Source organism: Crinia signifera, chromosome 19, assembly GCF_055691185.1.
Source record: "Crinia signifera chromosome 19, ASM5569118v1, whole genome shotgun sequence".
Classification (NCBI taxonomy): domain Eukaryota; kingdom Metazoa; phylum Chordata; class Amphibia; order Anura; family Myobatrachidae; genus Crinia; species Crinia signifera.
This window is the reverse complement of record NC_139226.1, coordinates 96,765,674-96,784,536: the sequence shown is the minus strand read 5'-3', so window position 1 is coordinate 96,784,536 and position 18,863 is coordinate 96,765,674. Positions and strand designations below refer to the sequence as shown.

At 42.1% G+C, this 18,863-nt stretch overlaps 2 protein-coding genes across 13 annotated transcripts in view; one reads left to right on the top strand and one right to left on the bottom strand.

The window, feature by feature from the left end:
• ESPN (espin) overlaps positions 1-13,204 on the top strand; it is a 171,249-nt gene extending 158,045 nt beyond the window's left edge. For 2 of the 7 annotated variants that reach the window (XM_083162979.1, XM_083162980.1), the window contains 3 exons: positions 8,890-8,969; positions 9,089-9,100; positions 10,867-13,204. In XM_083162979.1, coding sequence (XP_083019105.1) covers positions 8,890-8,969; positions 9,089-9,100; positions 10,867-11,014 — 240 coding nt within the window. In that variant the 3' untranslated portion in view covers positions 11,015-13,204. Of the gene's footprint in view, positions 1-8,889; positions 8,970-9,061; positions 9,101-10,866 lie in introns of all 7 variants that reach the window. The other 5 variants (XM_083162974.1, XM_083162978.1, XM_083162977.1 and 2 more) reach the window with 4 other exon arrangements.
• A 1,855-nt stretch (positions 13,205-15,059) lies between these two features.
• The window catches only part of TNFRSF25 (TNF receptor superfamily member 25), a 55,014-nt gene continuing 51,210 nt past the window's right edge, over positions 15,060-18,863 (bottom strand). For 3 of the 6 annotated variants that reach the window (XM_083162970.1, XM_083162968.1, XM_083162969.1), the window contains exons 9-10: positions 17,638-17,746; positions 15,060-16,184 (exon numbers count right to left, since the gene is read on the bottom strand). In XM_083162970.1, the coding sequence (XP_083019096.1) occupies positions 15,892-16,184; positions 17,638-17,746 (402 nt within the window). In that variant the 3' untranslated portion in view covers positions 15,060-15,891. The remainder of the gene's footprint in view (positions 16,185-17,637; positions 17,747-18,863) is intronic. The other 3 variants (XM_083162973.1, XM_083162972.1, XM_083162971.1) reach the window with 1 other exon arrangement.

Sequence of the window (18,863 nt, the reverse complement as noted above, 5' to 3'; positions counted from 1 at the left end):
GGAACTCTACCCTTTACCATAATTACTTGTAATGCTATTGGAGGCATTACTAGCACTGTAGGAAACAACATTCTTTATCATCATACACCGCTAGGAGAGGAGGTGAGACCAACATGAGTGATGATCTAAGTAGGTTGATACATCAACCTAATATACTGTAAATGAAACATGGACTCCGCACTTCACTTACTACTAATACCAGTCTATACTTATGCCAATATGACATTCCTTGCAATTAGATTTCACTCTGATGAGACCATGTCAATGTCATTAAAGCAGCAATTCTACATAGTATTTTGTCTTTAAATAGCATGTTAAATTCTTTCAAGTTATCATTTTAGCCATATTTTTGTCCCATAATATTTCTGGAGTGGGACCAGAATGGATGACACACTATCCACCTACCCACCCACCCACCCGTATATCATACAGTAGCAGAGGAAGGGTGGGGAAGAAGTGGGAGGTTTTTTTTTAAAGAGTTGTGTTCCAAAATTTTTGTGCCCACCACATCAAGTGCCATGTAACTGTGGTTTCCATGGCAGTCACTCAACACTGTGAGGAATTGTAAATTATTATGTGCAGCCTGAAGAAATAAAACAAGCAATGGTAACGATAAAGAAGAATTTCTGCAAATAAAAAATAATAATAATGAAAAAAACAAATGTAAACTATTTTTATGGGTTGCTGCTTTAAAAAAAAAACTAGATAAGCTCTATCTGAAGTTTTGGCAGCATCTTCTCAGTAAATGGCAATCTTACATAGTGCTGTTTTTGAGGTATCCCACAATCCTTTCTTCTCAGAAACACTGAATGAGTTCCCCACTACTTAGATCAGGCTCACTGGTCTGTAGTCACAGCCTCTTCCATTAATACATAACCAGCATTGAATTCAGCTGTTTTAGTATTCTTAGATGATTAGTGATGATTCCAACCTAGTCCCAAAGACCTGTCTGTTCCCTGTTTGAGAGCAGAGGAGCATTCCCTCCGCGAATGGTCTTATATTATCTTCTTACCATCTATATTCTGCCGCTTAGCAATGTTATTTTCCGTCTCCTGTAAATAATTAACACACATATTTTAAATACAATTTGCAGCTACTGATTTATGTGAGTTTTTTTCATCAAAATTAGCAGTTAGTTGTGTGATAATATTAATTAGATGTCAGCTTCTTCTAATTGTGTTCTACATAAGGGCTTAGAAACAGATATTTGTGTGTACTGTATCAATGCAAAAGTTGTATAATATGTTTGTGGCAAAAATGGATGGATGGCTTAATCTTGTTATATTTTCTTGGGATGATGATGGGTGGGGGTGGGGGGTTTGACTTGTTACAAGACTTCTATGTGTGCCACTCTTTGCATTTTTTGAGTCTTCCATGAATGTTCACCTTGTTTTAGAAGGGGAATTCTAATTACCTTCTTCAGTCTCTATTATAAAGGAAATAAAAGCTACACAAAATAAAAACATTCCCCCCAAATTGTTTTGGAACTGATGAGGAAGCACAAGCCAGGCGCTTCCTCTGAGGTAACCGCCAGGATAGTTTGTCTGCAATCTGTGCGTGGTGACTCAGCAGCAGTGGCGTAACTACTGTAAGGCAGCCCCAGCAGCCGCTTGAGGGAGCAAGCAGCAGCAGGGTCTGTGTGGGCGCCGGCACCCGCTCGACGCACTGACATGCTGCTGCCTGCCGCTTCCCACTGAGCACTGGACGCGAGTCAGCTGCAGCGCGGGTGGGGCCATGGCAGAGATGACAAATTCCCCCACTGATTCAATTGACTGTACACAGGGCTGGCTATTGGCTACTGTACAGGGGGCCTGGGATGCGTCTAAACCAAGGGAAACAGCAGTGTCTGCTGGTCTCTCTTCCTCTCTCCTGCTTCAGCTTCTCCGTTATGCGTGTGACGTGATGACGTCACACGCTGGGGAAACATGCTGGAGAGGAGCCTGGGAGGGGTGTTGGGGCGCCACACACTTTTTGGCAGGGGGGGAGCTACTAGTTATGCTACTGCTCAGTAGATTGGTCCGGCACCCATTGAACGCACTGCATTGGCCGCCTTGTAACCTGTGCATATTATATCGTTTACCAGTGATTTCTTCAGAGAGAAGGGGTGCTGAGCCTACCTTGCAATCATCCAACCACCTTATACAGATTTACAGCCATTAAGTTCAGTGGTGTCACTGGGGTATTGGTCATCCAGGGGCAGGCATACTAAGAGAAAGCTAAAGGACCAACCAAATAAGTCCCCAACTGCCATTGTTGGCAGTTAGGGGCTGATTGGCTGGTACTTTATGTCTTTCCACTAAGGGGGACTAAGTACATCTGCCCCCAAGTGCGGTAAATGGACTGCACATGCCTGATAGGGGGCGTGGCCTCACAGCACACCCTTTACTGGGGGTGGGGCCCACACTTTCAGAGATACTGGACTGCCCTCAGAGGCTCCCCGACACTGCCATCTCCCCAGTAACCGGGAGCTGCACTTTGTAATTATCATGCATTGCCCACACCCTGCTTCTATCATTTCACCACTTCGGGTGGTATACCCAGGGCTATTTTTGTGCAGGCTCCAGCAGGAACTGTGGCCCTTATTCTAGTTCACTCTTTCTGACAAAATATTTCTTAGATGGACAAAACCATGTGCACTGCAGGTGAGGCAGGTGTTACTTGTGCAGAGATAATTAGATTTGGGTGGGGTTTTACACCTGCCTCACCTGCAGTGCAAATGGTTTTGTCCATCTAAGAAATATTTTGTCAGAAAGAGTGAACTAGAATAAGGGCCACAGTTCCAGTGAACTAGAATAAGGGCCACAGTTCCTGCTAGAGCCTGCACAAAAATAGCCCTGGGTATACCCCATTAGTGACACCACTAATTATATTTAAATAATAATTGTACTTCAATAAGAGTGACCTGTGGATATTTAGCCATTTTCACGACCATCCTGACCCTCAAGAAAACATTGAAATCTTTGACTGAAAAATGTAGTTATATATTTCACTAATGAAAATAGATCATCTGTGAAGGAAATATGATAAGGCGAATTACTAAGATATACAGTAATATTAGCTGGTTGTGATTGGGTTAAAAATGCCGTTCTTCGGGCTGTCACTAATCGCCTCATAGTCAGGTTCTGCATGTAGATTGGTTCTTAGGTGATGTTTTACCATATACATCAGTACTTACATGACCTATTACTGCTATCAAAGAGCCAACAGTTTGTGAAAGCCTTAATGTGTGTGTCATTATTTATTTGCTTCCTTTGTGGTGTTCCTTCTGCGCTGACTGTGTGTTGTTGTTATCCTTCAGACGCTGATCTGTGTGCAGTATGAACTATGTTAGATGCTTCATTAAATAAACCTAAAATCAGATGTGTTCTCTTTTTTTCTATTTTATTCCAAGAGCTAGAAAACTAATCACTACTATAATGTCTGGAAATTCACATATTAAATCCAGGCTGGTGTATTTGTACAGCATAAATTAAATATTAAGATACGGTAACCACACCTCAAAGGTGCTTGAACTAAACACAGAGGTGGAACTATCATTGGTGCATCGGGGCCCCTGAGGACTGGGGCCCACTGCTGCCCCTGTCACCATCTGTTTTTCCTTGTCACACTCTGCCTCCCCCTGCCTCTCTCGGTCACCCTCTGCCTCTCCCTGTCACACTCTGCCTCCCCCTGTCGCCTTCTTCCTCTCCCTGTCAAACCACTGCTGTGTTGCATATTGTGAACTTGGGTTGGGGGTGGAGGCCCAAATTATATTTTTGCACCTGGACCCACAACCCACAAGTTCTGCCGCTGACTGAACAGGTTTGGCTGTTCGGAGGTCTGACGGTACAGTCTATAGCAGGGGTTCTCAAACTATTTTGCTCTGGGACCCCTTCAGACAATAAAAATAATGATGGGACCCCATCAGACAATAAAAATTTATTACGGGACCCCAGCAAGTTACTGCAGAAGGTCATCATATCACATGTGTAGTCAGCAGACAGCACATACATGGCAGCATTGTGGAGGCACAAAATGATGGGAGGGGTCTAACATAACAGACTCCTTGAATCACTGACTGTGATTAAAAAAGTCATCAACCTGATGGTCAGAAAATGGATTTGTGACCCCACAATGAGAAGGTCGGGACCCACTTTGGGGTCAGGACCCACAGTTTGAGAACCACTGGTCTATAGCAATGGTTCACATGGCACCCCAACAGTCCAAGTTTTAGGGATATCTCTACTTGTGCACAGACGGTATTATTAAAGATACTAGATACCTATGTGGAAGCATGGATATCCTTAAGACCTGGACTGTTGGGGTGCATTGAGGACCACATTTTGGGACCACTGGCATATAGGTTGGAGTACCCAGTGAATATTGGCAATAAGCTATGTAGGGCGTCAATTTTCCTACATTACCTACATATTTTGGCATGAAGCCCACCTGTACCTGCGCTGCTGGGGTCCTCTGAGTTTGCCAGTGGAGCTTATGGAGTGTAACATGTAAAGTGGTGCAAAGGAAAATTGTGGTCTTGCCCAAAGCAGCCATTTCGGTACTTATGTATTATCTGGGCTCCCATGTTAAATGCACCCCATTTTTTCATACCCCTACTATCCAACTACGCATGGAGTTGATTTTATATAGTGTGGCGAGCCACCGTGCCCGAAGCGTGGCGAGCGGACACGGTCTCATAAGAAAAACGGGAGCCCAGATATTACATAAGTACCGCCAAGTTTCTGTAGTGCAGTTAACAAAATGAAGGCAAAGAAAACTACCAGACTTCATGGCGTCCCAACTGTATCTAATTGTAGATTGTGTTTTGTGTCTCTGTTAGCATGTGTATTAGAGGGGCCAATGTTTTTGGGGCAAAATAGTTAAAATTTCTGTAAATGTTTAGATGTATAAATTTAATAATGCAATGTTACGGTGCCAGTAAACCGACTTCCACAAGTAAGAACCATTCAGAACCCTGTATATAGGGGTCATTCTGTGTTGGCTTGCTAAGCAGCAGTAGTTTGGCGTGCGAATGGTCCCTGCCCACCTCCTCCACTCTCCCCCCAACCCCCCATTGCGAGCACCACAGAGACTATGCATGCGCAGAGCTTCAAAGTCGGTTCCCCTGTGCAAACACACGGGAGACCGATCAGACTAGAATCAGGGCCATAATTCCTTCCTGAGCTGCACTATAAAGTGTAGCCAATTACATAAACCCCCTGGTTCATATGAGTACACTGTAATAAACAACGGGTTTGTGCATTTCACCACGATTTAGAGTGACGTTCATCAGGGGACTCTTATAATTAGGGGTGGCTCCAGAAGAGGGGCTGCAACACAGTTCAAAATTCAAATAGGGAAGCTACACCCACTGTACTGACTGACATTCCAAACTGACTCACTAGCAGTGGGCGTGGCTCCCCTATTTGAATTTTGAACTGTGCTGCAGCCCCACCTCTGGAGTCTCCCCTGCTTATAATAATTGTCAGGCATCAGCCAATTACATTACCAAGAAGTGTACCCTAGACTTTACCAGGGGACCGCTGGAGACTGAGGTGTTCCCAAATAAGTAAGCAGTGCGATGGCTTCTTACACAGGAATACAAACAGCTATTTGGGAACATGGTCGCTAGCGATATCGCTAGGTTTGATGTGCAGCACAAGTGACCGCTGGAGCATCAGTCACCCTACACACTGAGCAATGTAGGCAATTTGTAGTTGGGAAACAAAATATTGGAAGGATATCCATATTTAAGCACAGGTGACCTTATTGATAGGTCGATCGTCCCTAGGTTGACACCATATGGTCAACATTCCCAGCGGTCCAGCGGGAGATGTGAATTTTAAACAGCAGCACCGTGCACATCTCCAGGACACAGCGGGGAGGGGGTGCGCCGATAGAGGCTGCCGCTGCGATGGCTCATGAGGGGGAGGGGACATGCCCTGGGTCTGCCTCTCGCCATCCCGACCCCAATGTACTGCAGGAGGGGGCGACAGCTACAGGATCGCAATGGGAAGAAAAAGGAAATTATGATGTGCAATACAGGTTTGTCCTTGAAGACAGCATTTTCATATCCACTTAAACCCTTTTTTTAAAATGTATTTGACACTGAGCCGTGCCAACTCTTTATTATGGTGTCACACACACACACATTACTGCCCCTGGCAATCTACATGCTGTATATTATTCTCCCAGTTACTCTAGTTTGTTTTCTATAAAACAAGATATTTATATTTTTAATTGGTTTCTGTTGCTGTGGACATGGCCTGGCAGGTTTAAGTAACTCGCTGGCAATCAATGTACCCAGAGCGACTTCTGCTGATGTCCTTACTCATCATTATGATGATACCATACAACATTGACGCTCTTCTATGTAGAGGCAGAGACATGTCATGTTTATTCATTGGACATTTGGTTGTGGACAAGTCTGTGCAGGGGGGGGGGGGGGGCGCGAAACATGCCCTTGCTCCCGGCGCCATGGCACCTAGCTACACCACTGGCTCCGAGGCACCCCAGGGAGCCTAGGCGCACAGTTTGGGAACCACTAATCTAGTGTGTGTGTGTGTTTGGGGGGGGGGGGGGGGGGGATTTGGGGATTAGAATAGTTGCCCATGCTTTGCACTTCTCCGCCCATTATGTCACTGCATTGGTATACAGCTGCTTTTAGGGCAAGAGACATGCAAGGAACTGACTTTGGGACAAGGGGGGAAATCAGTAAAATGTCTATCTTTCCTATACAATCACATGTCCTGAAATCCCTTTCACTGCTAGGAAAGTAGGGGTCAATTTACTAAAGCTTTTAAAAATGAAAAGAGGTCATGTTGCCCATAGCAACCAATCAGATTCTGTCTAATATTTCTGTTTTGCACTCTTGAAAATGATAGACAAAATTGGATTGATTTCTGTGGGCAACATCATCTTTTTTCAGTTTTAGATGCTTTATTAAATTACCAGGGGGTCACGTTATATGAAAGGCAGGTAGGACGGGACTTGTGACTATGCCTGCACTGCAGAAGGGAGGGTGAACGGAAACTGATCCAGCACAGAGAGGATATGAGAGGGGTAACACTGAGAGAGCGTCACAGAGAACAACCTGAAGGAGAATAGATATATTAGTACTCTCTCTATCTCCAGATAAACGTTCCCTTGTTTGTTTCTAAGTACATTACATAGTACTTCTCGTAATATTCTGATCAAATAATGAGCATTCAAAAAGTTCCTGCTACTATCAATGATGGCAACGCAAAACGTCCAAAAACATTTATCGGCAAGGTCCAACCCCAACCTTCACAGTCGCATCCAACATGTCATCATTGCCTTCCATTATTCCACCATGCAAACAGCAACTATACAAAAATTAAAATGATTAATTGGGATTGTGGAATCTATCATTGATTTGCATTTTAAGTATAAATTATATAATACGCAATACACTTGGACCCACAAACATTGTTCCTGGTGTAAGAGACAGACTGCAAAGTTGTGAAAATCGGTCCGGTCATTGCAGGATGGATCAAACAGCGGTGGAGAGATTGAGGGCCCGACTGGCTATGATTCTCTGTGGCAGAGCTATAAATACAGCCTAGTTAAATGTTTTAAAAAATGATCATGGATATTGCTAAAATAATATTCTGAAGCAACGTAGTGAAGAAAACATGGTCTAATGTGTCAGTCATTGGAGATTTTTACATATTAACCATTTGAGTGCCAACAGCGAGCTAAAAATGTCAGCGTCTCTCACATTTGTTATATAAATTCAAATACAGGTAATAAAAAAAATGTGTAAAAAAATGAATAAAAGACATTTCCTATATAAGATGACATTACAGGTCATTATGATGAACAGAAATGTTTGCTTGGCAATTTTCACACCTATTTTGGCAAATTCACTTGGCACTCAAAGGGTTGAATTCCTTATTTTTTTATGGTCCAAGGCCATATCTACAGTTGTCTGGGCCCCTAACATTCTGCATAACATATAGCCCAGTCCTTAGGAGAAGGTAACACTTTTCTTTTGCATATGATGAAGGGGGTGAGTCCTAGCTACACAGGGGCAGATGTATTTATTTTGTTATTTATTAACAGTTTCTTATATAGCGCAGCATATTCCTTTTGCACTTTACAATAGGAGACAGTGATAAAACAAACTGAGTTTTTACAGACAGTCGAAGGTATGAGGGCCCTGCTCGCAAGCTTACAATCTATAGTATGTATTAAGCCTGGTGAAGTGATAAAGTGGAAGGTGACAATGCAGCAGCTAATCAGATCCTAACAAATTTTTCAAAACCAACGTGTAACTTGACACTTTGGGGTAGATTTATTAAGCCTGGTGAAGTGATAAAGGGACAGATTTATTAAGCTCGGTGAAGTGATAAAGTATCTCTTTTTTTGTCACATTCCAATCAGCTCCTACCTGTCATTTTTCAAACCAAGCATATAACTTCACAGGTAGGAGCTTGGCCGGTGATAAAAATCAGACACTTTATCACTTCACTGAGCTTAATAAAACTGCCCCTTTATCACTTCACCAGGCTTAATAAAACTGCCAATTCCCAAGGAGCCCCAACAGCTCATGTTACCCTGCCATCCTCATTTGAAACCATCATCTTAAGTTATATCCTCACAAAAGAAGAATCCGTCACCTGGGTATGATCACCACTATCCGGATAGCCGGAGTTGTTGGTGTTTCTTGGTCTGAAAATAAGAACCTTTGTGGATGGTGACTAAAATATTACAATTCACGTTATTTGTTCTCAAAAGCCAATGGAATTAGGCGTGCAAAGGTCCACGAGCCTGAGTAAATGTATTAGAATAATAACCTGCTGTTTGCACACATTACGTTATTTCTATATACAGTGATGAGTCACTGTCATTGTGTTATGTATTTAGTAAATGTTTCCTTTTGCATAGGAACAGGAGGAGGCGGCGCGTTTGTCTAGCATGCCGGCATGGCGGAGGGAGATTCTCAGGAAGAAGATGGAGGAAGAGAAGTAAGAATTAGTTGTACTATGAATTGGTTCTTATAAAAAAAAAAAAAATTGAATATGTTTTATAAGAAATTTAACTTGTCTTCCTTTTTTTGTTTCCTTTGCAACCGTACGTGTGACAGAGAACAGAAACGGTGAGTGAGCCCTTATACACTGAAAGTCGGAGTGTAATATTGTTGCATAAATAAGTAGGCTGTATTAATTTTACTTAAAGGAGAACTCTTCCTAGAGACACTTTGACAGAAGTATCAGGACTCTATCTGGGGACATCTAGTGGTCATTGCACATATTACAGGCCTCTGTGACCGTAGGGAAACACTCCTAAACTCTCCTGCTAGTTAAGTTAAGATGCCCATACACTTGTCTGATTTGGGCCGATTTTGCCAGATCCAGACGGATCCGGCCGAGAAATCGGTCGGACCCTACAGATTGAACCTGCTGCAGGTTAAATCGTCGTATCGGACCCATCAGTTGCACATCGCAGGTGCTTTTTAGCACTCACGATGTGTTGGTCTGATCCGTAGGTGTATGCAGCAACAGGGTCCGGGCAGCGGTGGCTGGGAAGCAGTGTACAGGCAGCTGGGTCCGTACGGTGGATGGGAACTAAGTAGCACTATTTGCTGGGCGGCGGGGAAGGAAATGCTGCTGAATTTGAAAACCATTTTGAAAAGACTGTCCAGACGCTGATTGGCTAAGATATTCAGCCAATCAGTGTCCGGCCAATCCTTTAAAAATGTTTAAAAAATTCAGCAGCGCTTCCCACCCCGCCGCCCAGTAAATAGCAGTACTTAGTTACCAGCCGCACCACAGACCCCGCTGACTGACTGCCCAGTGCTACTGGCTGCCCTGCGCCACACAGCAAAATTTTATGCAGATTAGATATTGATGCACGCTCCCGCGTAGTGTATATTGAATAGAAAAGTAGACTTTCCAGGCAAGACTACATAGTACAAATCTAATGTAAAAAAATGTAAATCTGAAAGCAGTAGAGAAATCCAATAGTAATCGAATAGTCCAAATTGAATCGAAAACCAGGTCTCGCCATGTGTACACACCATTAGGGGTAAATTTACCAAGTTGGGAGTTCTATTGCAGATGGGATGTTGCTATGGGCAACAAATCAAATTATATCTATTAACTTTTGAAAGGTGCTAGATGTTATATACATTTTTCAAAAAAGTTGAAAACCGCTAGCTGTTTCTTACTGCTAAATAAATGCTCTAATCAAATTTGGTGTTCATAAAAATGTGTATAAATATATATATTTGGACCATTTTAACTATTTAAAAAGTTGCCAAAATTGCTAACTCCCACTTGCAAGCCTAAACACACATTTCACACTCATAAAGCACCCCAATATACCTGCCTTATACCCCAATAATTTCACATTTTTTGTTCAACTAGTAAATTACATGTCATTATTGGCTGATTTTAAAAATAATTAAAAACTTCACAGTGACTAATTAGTCGTTAAGGGGGGTGTCACAGGGTTCTGAACAAAATTTCAACATTTGTACCTTTTAAAATAGGGCTTTTCTTCTAGCCTTCTAATTGCTCAAAGGTGGTTAAATGACATTTGCCCCGGGTAATCGTGGCTTATTGAATTCCCCGCTTAGGAGAAATAATATTTAAAGTAGAAAACCCCTTAACAGTCTTTAATTACGCCTAAGATTTGATACAAATTTGAGACTAGTAGCTGTTATAGATTATACAGTATTATACAGAAGGTGGATTTCAACAAAACAGATCTGACTTTAAAATAGGTCGGATCTGTTTTGTCAGAAACGGCCGTGGATTGTCAAATGCACAGCCGTTTTTGCCCCCCCCCCCCCCTTTATTGTTATCTTTTTTTCCCCAGAAATTACATTTTTTAGATGTTTTTCTGTATTTTGTCTTCCAGGAAAGAGCAAGAAAAGTTAAAGAAAGAAGAGGCGGAGCGAGAGAAGGAGCAGTCGGAAAAGCTAAGAACGCTCGGCTATGATGAGACAAAGTTAGCGCCTTGGCAGAGGCAAATTATCCTAAAGAAAGGGGACATAGCAAAACATTAATTGCAACCGATTTTGTGTCCGTCACCTTTCATTGTCAAGTCAACGTTTATGTTGTCATCTTTTCAACATGCAGAGGTCTTGGAAACATTTCATCTTATCTAGAAGTCACCGTCATCCCACCGGTGGATCCGGAATCCTGTGTGGACTGCGGGAACCCAGATTACTACATTTATACAGAAATATTTCTGCATAATTCAAATTGTTTTTGTTTAGACCGTGCCCCAATTTAGGGGTAACAAAAGAATTTATGTAGAGTTGTTCATAGAGGTTATGTAATGTAGTCAATTCTTTTATTCTATTGTTTTCTGAAATTAGATGCTTCTGCTATTGTCCTTATTGTCCTACACCTAAAAAACAGGGTTCTTTGTATTAAAGAGCAGCTTGTTACATGCACGTGTATTTGCAGATGATTTGAGGATAGTTAACGAAGTTGGACAATCCTTTCTCATCTGCAGAATCCCCCCTGTACCCCAGCCCCCCAAATACACAGACATACTAGGTATTTGCCTGGGGCCATCGCTGTTCATGGGGCTATTTAATATTTCTAGGAATTCACTCATGCACAGCGCCTGCCAAGTGCCTCCAGGTTGGGTGACTAGGTTCTAGGCTTCCTTTCCCTTGAACCCCATAGAGGTGTGTAGGGAAGAAAGCTTAGATTGTCCACCATAATAGAAGGTACTACGCAGCTGGACATCGTGTGTACACACCCATACTTATAACTTTTCTTTTTTTCTGCTATGTGAACTTTACTAAGAACCTATTTTTCCCCCATAAAAAAAATCTGAGGAAGAGGCAGTGGGTGTAGGAGGCATTAGTATGTACAGAATGTAATCTTGGGTTGTGCCGGAAGCCTCATCAGCAGTAGTCTGAGCACTTACAGAATTGCATCTGCCCTTGTGATGATAAGCCGGAGTTTCCTGCGACCACCACTAGATAAATAAAATCTGCTGGTAAGGAAACTCTTTCTAGTGAGGTGGCCACATGGTAAGTCTAAACATATACAGTATACTCACAGTATTGCAACGGAATCTTTTGGCCCTACCCGTTATTAGTATAGTACCATTCTTCATTTCACTAGTAAGCAGAGATCCCAGTTGGACCAGTATGCACATAAATCACTTACCTAACTGATGCAATTGATTGGTTCTATGGATTAACTCCGCCTTCTGTGTAAGCAACCCGCTCTGTGATTGGCAGTGTAGATAACAGAATGTGCACATTTAATCACAAGAAAAAGTTGTAATACTGTCTGTTCTATACATGATGGCCAGTTTTACCCTTGGAAAAGCATACTGTTGTAATAAGAGATAACGAGGGGAAATTTACTAAGATGGGAGTTGTATTTCACATTGGATGTTGCTATGGGCAACCAATCAGAATCTTTATCTTATTTATTTAGCACCCTCTAAGAGATATTAGACAGGATCTGATTGGTTTTACATAGCAACATCCCATGTGAAATACAACTCCCATCTTAGTAAATCTCTTCCATAATGGCCGCCCAGTCCTAACGCCAGTGGCACGGTTTGGCTATTAGAGAAATAAAGTACATGCGATAGCTACAAGAAAACATGGCTTTCACAGGTGTTGGTTCCAGGAGAGAAATGGCGCTAATTCTGGGGATTTATTTCGTAGTTTTTTTATTTATTGCCGGCGAAGTTCTCTAGTGCTACAGCAGTACATCTATCTAGTGATGTTTTCACCAGCTCTGCTTTACATTACCATGCATCTTATTACACACTAGGAAGGGTTTACATCAGCAATGTCCTCTTTATAGGAATTTTTAAATATTGTATATAAAATATAATAGATATATGTTTACTGTTAGAGGATGTCTCACGTGTCGGGTGTAATTTCTTTTTTTAAATATTTTGCATAGAAGATATGGTAAAATAAATATATATATATATATATATATATATATATATATATATATATATATATATATATATATACTTGGTATATAAAATAATACACAGATGCCATACTCCTTGTCACTGCCATGTTGCATGTTTGTCCTGTTTTCTTCTAGCAATGTTTGGGATCTATAATAAATAAATATATATATCTATATAGATATATATATTTATCTATATATGTCTATATATTTCACACACAGATACATATATAAAGATCTATATTGTATAAATACTAAGAAAATAAATCTATAGTATGTTTTCAAAAATATAATGCATCGTGTGTTTGTGTATAACTGAGTGGATGGGTCTTGTGTTCACCAATGTGATTTGCATTACAACACGTTAAATGCGGTGTCTGCTTTGTGTAAAACATTTTTTTTAAACAATCATATGAAACAGCCTATTCCTATGGAGGAGACGTACTATAAAGTGGGAGGGTTCTTGTTTCCTATGGTTTTAATGGAATTCCACTCAGCACCTTGCAAATCAATGTACTCGCTGTGCAAATGGATGTATACGGCTACACATACATTTGCAGCTGAGAGAATATGTCCAAAGCCCATTGTAACAGTGTCACCATCTACTGATTATTACACTGGGCATCGCAGGCTCAGAGTAGCCAGATACTTACTCGACGGTACAATGGGAAAAAACATATCCAGCGTGGAGCTAACGTCACACACCCTCCCCTAAAACAGTCAGACACGCCCAACATTTTCCAGACGCTCCCAGATTTTTTCATGAGCACTCATGCGTTTTTCTTAGCGCTCCCACTAAACCTCCGGTTACCACCCCCAGACGCCTGCTTCCTGTCAATCACCTTGGAAACCAGTGATCAGAAAAAGTAGCGGGCCTTCATTGCGCAGTTTATCGATAATTGACCGCTTTGTGAATTAGCAGCTGTGCGATCAGCTCCAATTTACCCCTATGGCTCAACTTTTACACAGACCAGGAGTAGGTGTTGCCAAAAGCAACCAATCAAATTGTAGCTGTGGTTTTCTAGAATATAGTAAATACATGATAGTTAGAATATAATTGGTTGCTACAGAGAACACACTCACTTGTACTCTTTGGAAGGTTTAACAAATCACTTCATAAGGTAATATATTAGATGCATGGACACGGTTAAATTTACTAAAGTGTGATTCTTTTTTTTTTAGAAGTGAGAGAGTGTTGCTCATAGCAACAAATCAGATTCTACTTCTCATTTATCTAGCACCTTCTGCTTCGGCCCTCCAGCTGTTGTTGAACTACACATCCCAGAATGCCCTGCTACAGTTTTAGCATGGCCAAATAGCAAAACTGTAGCAGGGCATGCTGGGATGTGCAGTTGAACAACAGCTTGATGGCCGAAGGTTTCGCATACCTGGCATAGAGGATAATAGCAGAATCTTATAGGTTGCTATGGGCAACAACTCACTTCTAAAAATCCACACTAAAGTAAATTTACCCCTTGGATCCAGCAGCATAATGGCTACCAGTGGTTAATGTTAAATAATTAGGCAGTGGCCGTAGGTTATCCTAGCAGTCCAGGTTTCTCTTTATTGCATATGGTCTGCATACGTTTATGCAGTTACGAATGAGTTTGCGATGGCTCCACTGAGCGCCTATTGTTATTTCTAAACGGGAACTTTGTGTGCTAAGATTTGCCGTTCCAAACTCAATTGCAAACAATGAATTACTCGGCGCTGCTATAGACGTGGTGAGAAGGAGGCCGCTGATGACATCAGCAGCCCTCCCTCCCAATGGCTGGGGAATGCCTGCGTTTTCTGGGGAACTCCCAGAAAATGCCTGCTGTCAATCACACAGTGGGCCAGATGCACTAAGCTTCAAAAGTTATGAAATAGAGAGTGATAAACAACCAACCAATCAGGTCCTGCCTGACATTTTTCTAACACAGACTAATCTTCGGGGTTAGCCCGCTGCGGCATACCACCAAAGTGGTTAATAAAATCCTGTCAGTCAATCTGTCAAATCATGGCTTTTACACACCAAATAACTGGCATTTCATGCTTTATTATAAATACTCCCCCCCCCCCCCCCCCCCCCCCCCCCCCCTATTGTAGCCAATATTTAATGGTTGCATAGATTTGCCTTAAAACATTCACACATTCTGGAGAAAATGAAATACTTAATAGTGATAGTTTATTACAGTATTTTAGCTGGGGATTAAGGACAATAATACTGAGATGTGTAGGTTTATTTTCTCATAATCTAGCAATACCTACTTTTATTGCCAATTAATTAAAATAGAAAATAATTTTCCAGTCGTTTCAAATGAGAAACAGTTCCCAAGTACAAAAATGGCAAGTGGATTCTGCCCTGGATGTTTATTCTGCACAGGGGAACAGAGCGTCCCTGTCTACCCCATCTGTGTCACCCCTGCCTATCAGTCCCTTCCCCTTTACAATGTATCTGGGATTTACTGCAGATCCCTTGTTGCGCTATGTATATAAATAAAGGACAAAAATAATAAATTATGTAACATTCAGAACAATTAATATTTGTCCTTTGACCCTGCTGTCAATGTGTCTGGCAGGGCATTCCATATCTGTACTGCAGTTACCGAATGGAATCCTCTACATGAACACATACAATATAATTCACTGGTTCTGTGATATTGTCACATGTCACCATAGACAACCAATTGTTACTTTTCCCTGTCTCTTGGCTAATTCTACTCTATTACTGAGCCCTTAGAACAAAATGATCATTGCTGTAAGCCAACTCTATGACCTACAATGTTTGCGTCATAAAGTTTCTAAAGTAAACATATATATACTGTATATCTATCTTTTTTTTTCTTTTAAAGACCAATCCGGTCCAATATTCTGTTAGTGATCCACCCTCGTTCTAGCTATTCTCTGTCCATACTTTGCCACTGAGATTAAAAAAAATCTATTAGAGCAATGTGGTGCTAAAGTCCATACGGTCCTATTGTACATCAGAAGAACCGCTCTAGAACGAAGAATAATTTTCTATCTTTGCTTTAAGTTCTTCTGCACACCTAGATAGATTCATCCGCTCCAGGGCTCTGTATATGGATTCCACAGTAGCCATTTTCAGCTGACACCATCTTCTGAGCATCTCATACTGCTGGTCTCGGAAGTTGCAAATCTCCACTTCCACCATCTCGATCTCCTTGTCGGGGAGCTCCAGCGTCCTCATGAACTCCTTCCACCGTCGGATTGGGACGCAGTCAATGATGTCATACAATGTGCAACCTTTCTGGAGAACTGAAGTCACATGACCTGCCCGAAATTCAAAGCATTGTCATGTCAGTGTTTATCCGCACCGCTGCAGTCACTACTTATACCACTGAATATTTCATGGGGCCTTTGAATTGAATTCTATTGTGGCTGGAAGGTGAGCAGATAATGATAAAAATATGGGTGTTAATATTTTATGATGTACAGGGCTGATGGAGTGGCTTTCTACATGTTACAAACCACGTGTGGCATTGTCCATTGGCTCTGAATGTAAAATGTAATCTGATCATTATTATACTTCCAGTGTAATGTGTCCACAGGTTATAAATACTGCAAGATAGTTAAAGGGATAGTGTGCAGATAATAATACTATGTAACATGCAAATGTTGTTTTCTTATTTTTTTTTGTATGTAGAGACCTATGTTTGTTGGCTTGTGGCATTTATGTGGTGATTTTAGGTGCAACTTAATGTCCTCAATAACAACGTATTTTTCAAAAACGAAAAATACATCGGTATCTCGACATTCACATGGGAAACCGCAGTAATGCCCCACTATAATCAGAGACTCTCTTTCACTAAGCGGTAGGTCATGTATCTAGGTAGAACAAGCAAAGGTGGATAAAAGGCAACTGGAGTCGCTGAAATAACGGTGTAATATACACATAAATTCATTGAATATTTATTCTATACAAAAACGTACATTTACACTAAAATCATGGTGTACACATTTAAAAACAAGTGTTAATATTTTTGGGTAGGGAGCATGGCTCCTTGGGAAGAAGAAAGGGTTTTGCGGGGTACACATCATGGTAATTGAAGGGTGGTATGGGGTACTCAATACACAGTCAATGGTACAATCAAGCCCCTTTGTAGATGGTTTAGGGTTGGAAATGGCCTATGGTCTGTGGCCAAATAGGGACAAAGTTCAGGAATAAAACCCATGATATACTGCTCCTGAGGAAGATGTGAGCCTACATACCGAAACGCGTTGAGCGACAGAACAGTTGTTCTGGACCAGCTCCTTCATCACCAAGGCCGTTCTCTTGCAGTCTCCGTCTACCACCCCAAAAACCAGGTTTTTTGCTAATTCACGGACTACACCACATGTCTTCAACCTGTGGCTCTCCAGATGTTGTAGAACTACATGTCCCAGCATGCCCTGACAGTTTTGGCATGCTCTCATAGGAAAAAATGTGGCAATGCATGTTGGAACATGTAGTTTCACAACATCTGGAGGGCCACAGGTTGAAGACCCATGGACTACACAAAGACAGACTCGACCTACACATTGGGTAATTACTAACCCTTACTGCGTATTATAACTACCTGTCCCAGAATGCCCTGTCACAGGTTTTGCATTCCTTAATAGCAAAACCTGCAGCGGGCATGCTGGGACTTATAGTTTCACAATAGCTGGTTGGCCATGTCTGGTGTACAGTAGCAAAAGACCAGCATCTCTGTCATTTCCTGTAGGTGGCGTTCCTTGTTTTTACCTGACATGGTGCCCAGCAGAATCGGTTTTGCAGCAGCGGTCTTTTGGATCTTGAGTAAAACTCCGGACTCTGTGCTCATGTTTGTTGCGGGATATTCCATTTCTCCATGCTGAAAATAAAAAAATAAAAGAAACCCAAATTAAATCCTAAATATGACAGAATTTATGAAGATCTGGTATATTTCATGGATCTTTTCCCTGCTCGCTATAATCAGTGACACTGGTCTTTTCTCAAATGAATATTTTTTTTCTGATAGTTTAAAAAAAAAACACTGGTCACTTGGATTGGTGGTAGTGTTTATACTACGGCGGTAATGACACTCGCATAGGGGTGCCGGATGACGCCCGATAGTAGGGGTCCCGACGGTCAGTTATACCGACGTCGGTTGTAGGTGGCAATTTGCATGCCAAGAAGTAGAAGATTTTGGGGTTATTGGCTTAGACACGGTCGACTATCTTTAGGTGTCTAACTAGACTTGTTTGACTAAGCGTGGTCGACCATAACATGGTCGATGAAGACATTGTAGATCCATTGACCGGATATGCTATAAAGGTGGGGTTTGGGTTAGGCTGCAGGTAGGGAGGGTTAAGGTAGAGGGAGAGAGGGTAACTCTACTTAGCCAGCCCCTTGTCTGGATTATATTTATTGGAAATGCCGCTGTCTAATGACTGCTGGCAACCGGTCCACCGGTCACGTATATAGATCGTTTCGATTTGTTGCCCATGCAATTTGCATGCGATGCGATGGTACTAGTTCATTTTCACTGCACCCCTGCCCGTGGATCGTATTGCATCACACGCAAATCGCATGCGATGCAATTTGGCACACCCCCACTATCCACGTCACCCCGAAGCGTGGCGAGTATAGCGTTACCCGCAAGGGGACGCGGAATGCGTCCTCCCGACCTTTTCGTACCTCCACTATCCACGTCGGCGTGGAGTTGAATTTATAAAGTGTGGTGAGCACAGAAAACGAAAACGAGCCCAAAGCGTGGCGAGCGGACACAGATTAATTGACCTGTATTCTGCATCTCCTCGCAGGGCTCGCCATGCTTTGGGCTCGTTTTCCGCAGCCCCTTGTGGGCTCGCTTTCCATGGCCCTCGTGGGGCTCGCTGCGCTCACCAAGCTTCGGGCTCGATGGCTCGCCACACTTTATAAAATCAACTCCATGCCGACGTGGATAGTGGGGGTATGAAAAGGTCAGGAGGATGCATTCTGGGTCCCCA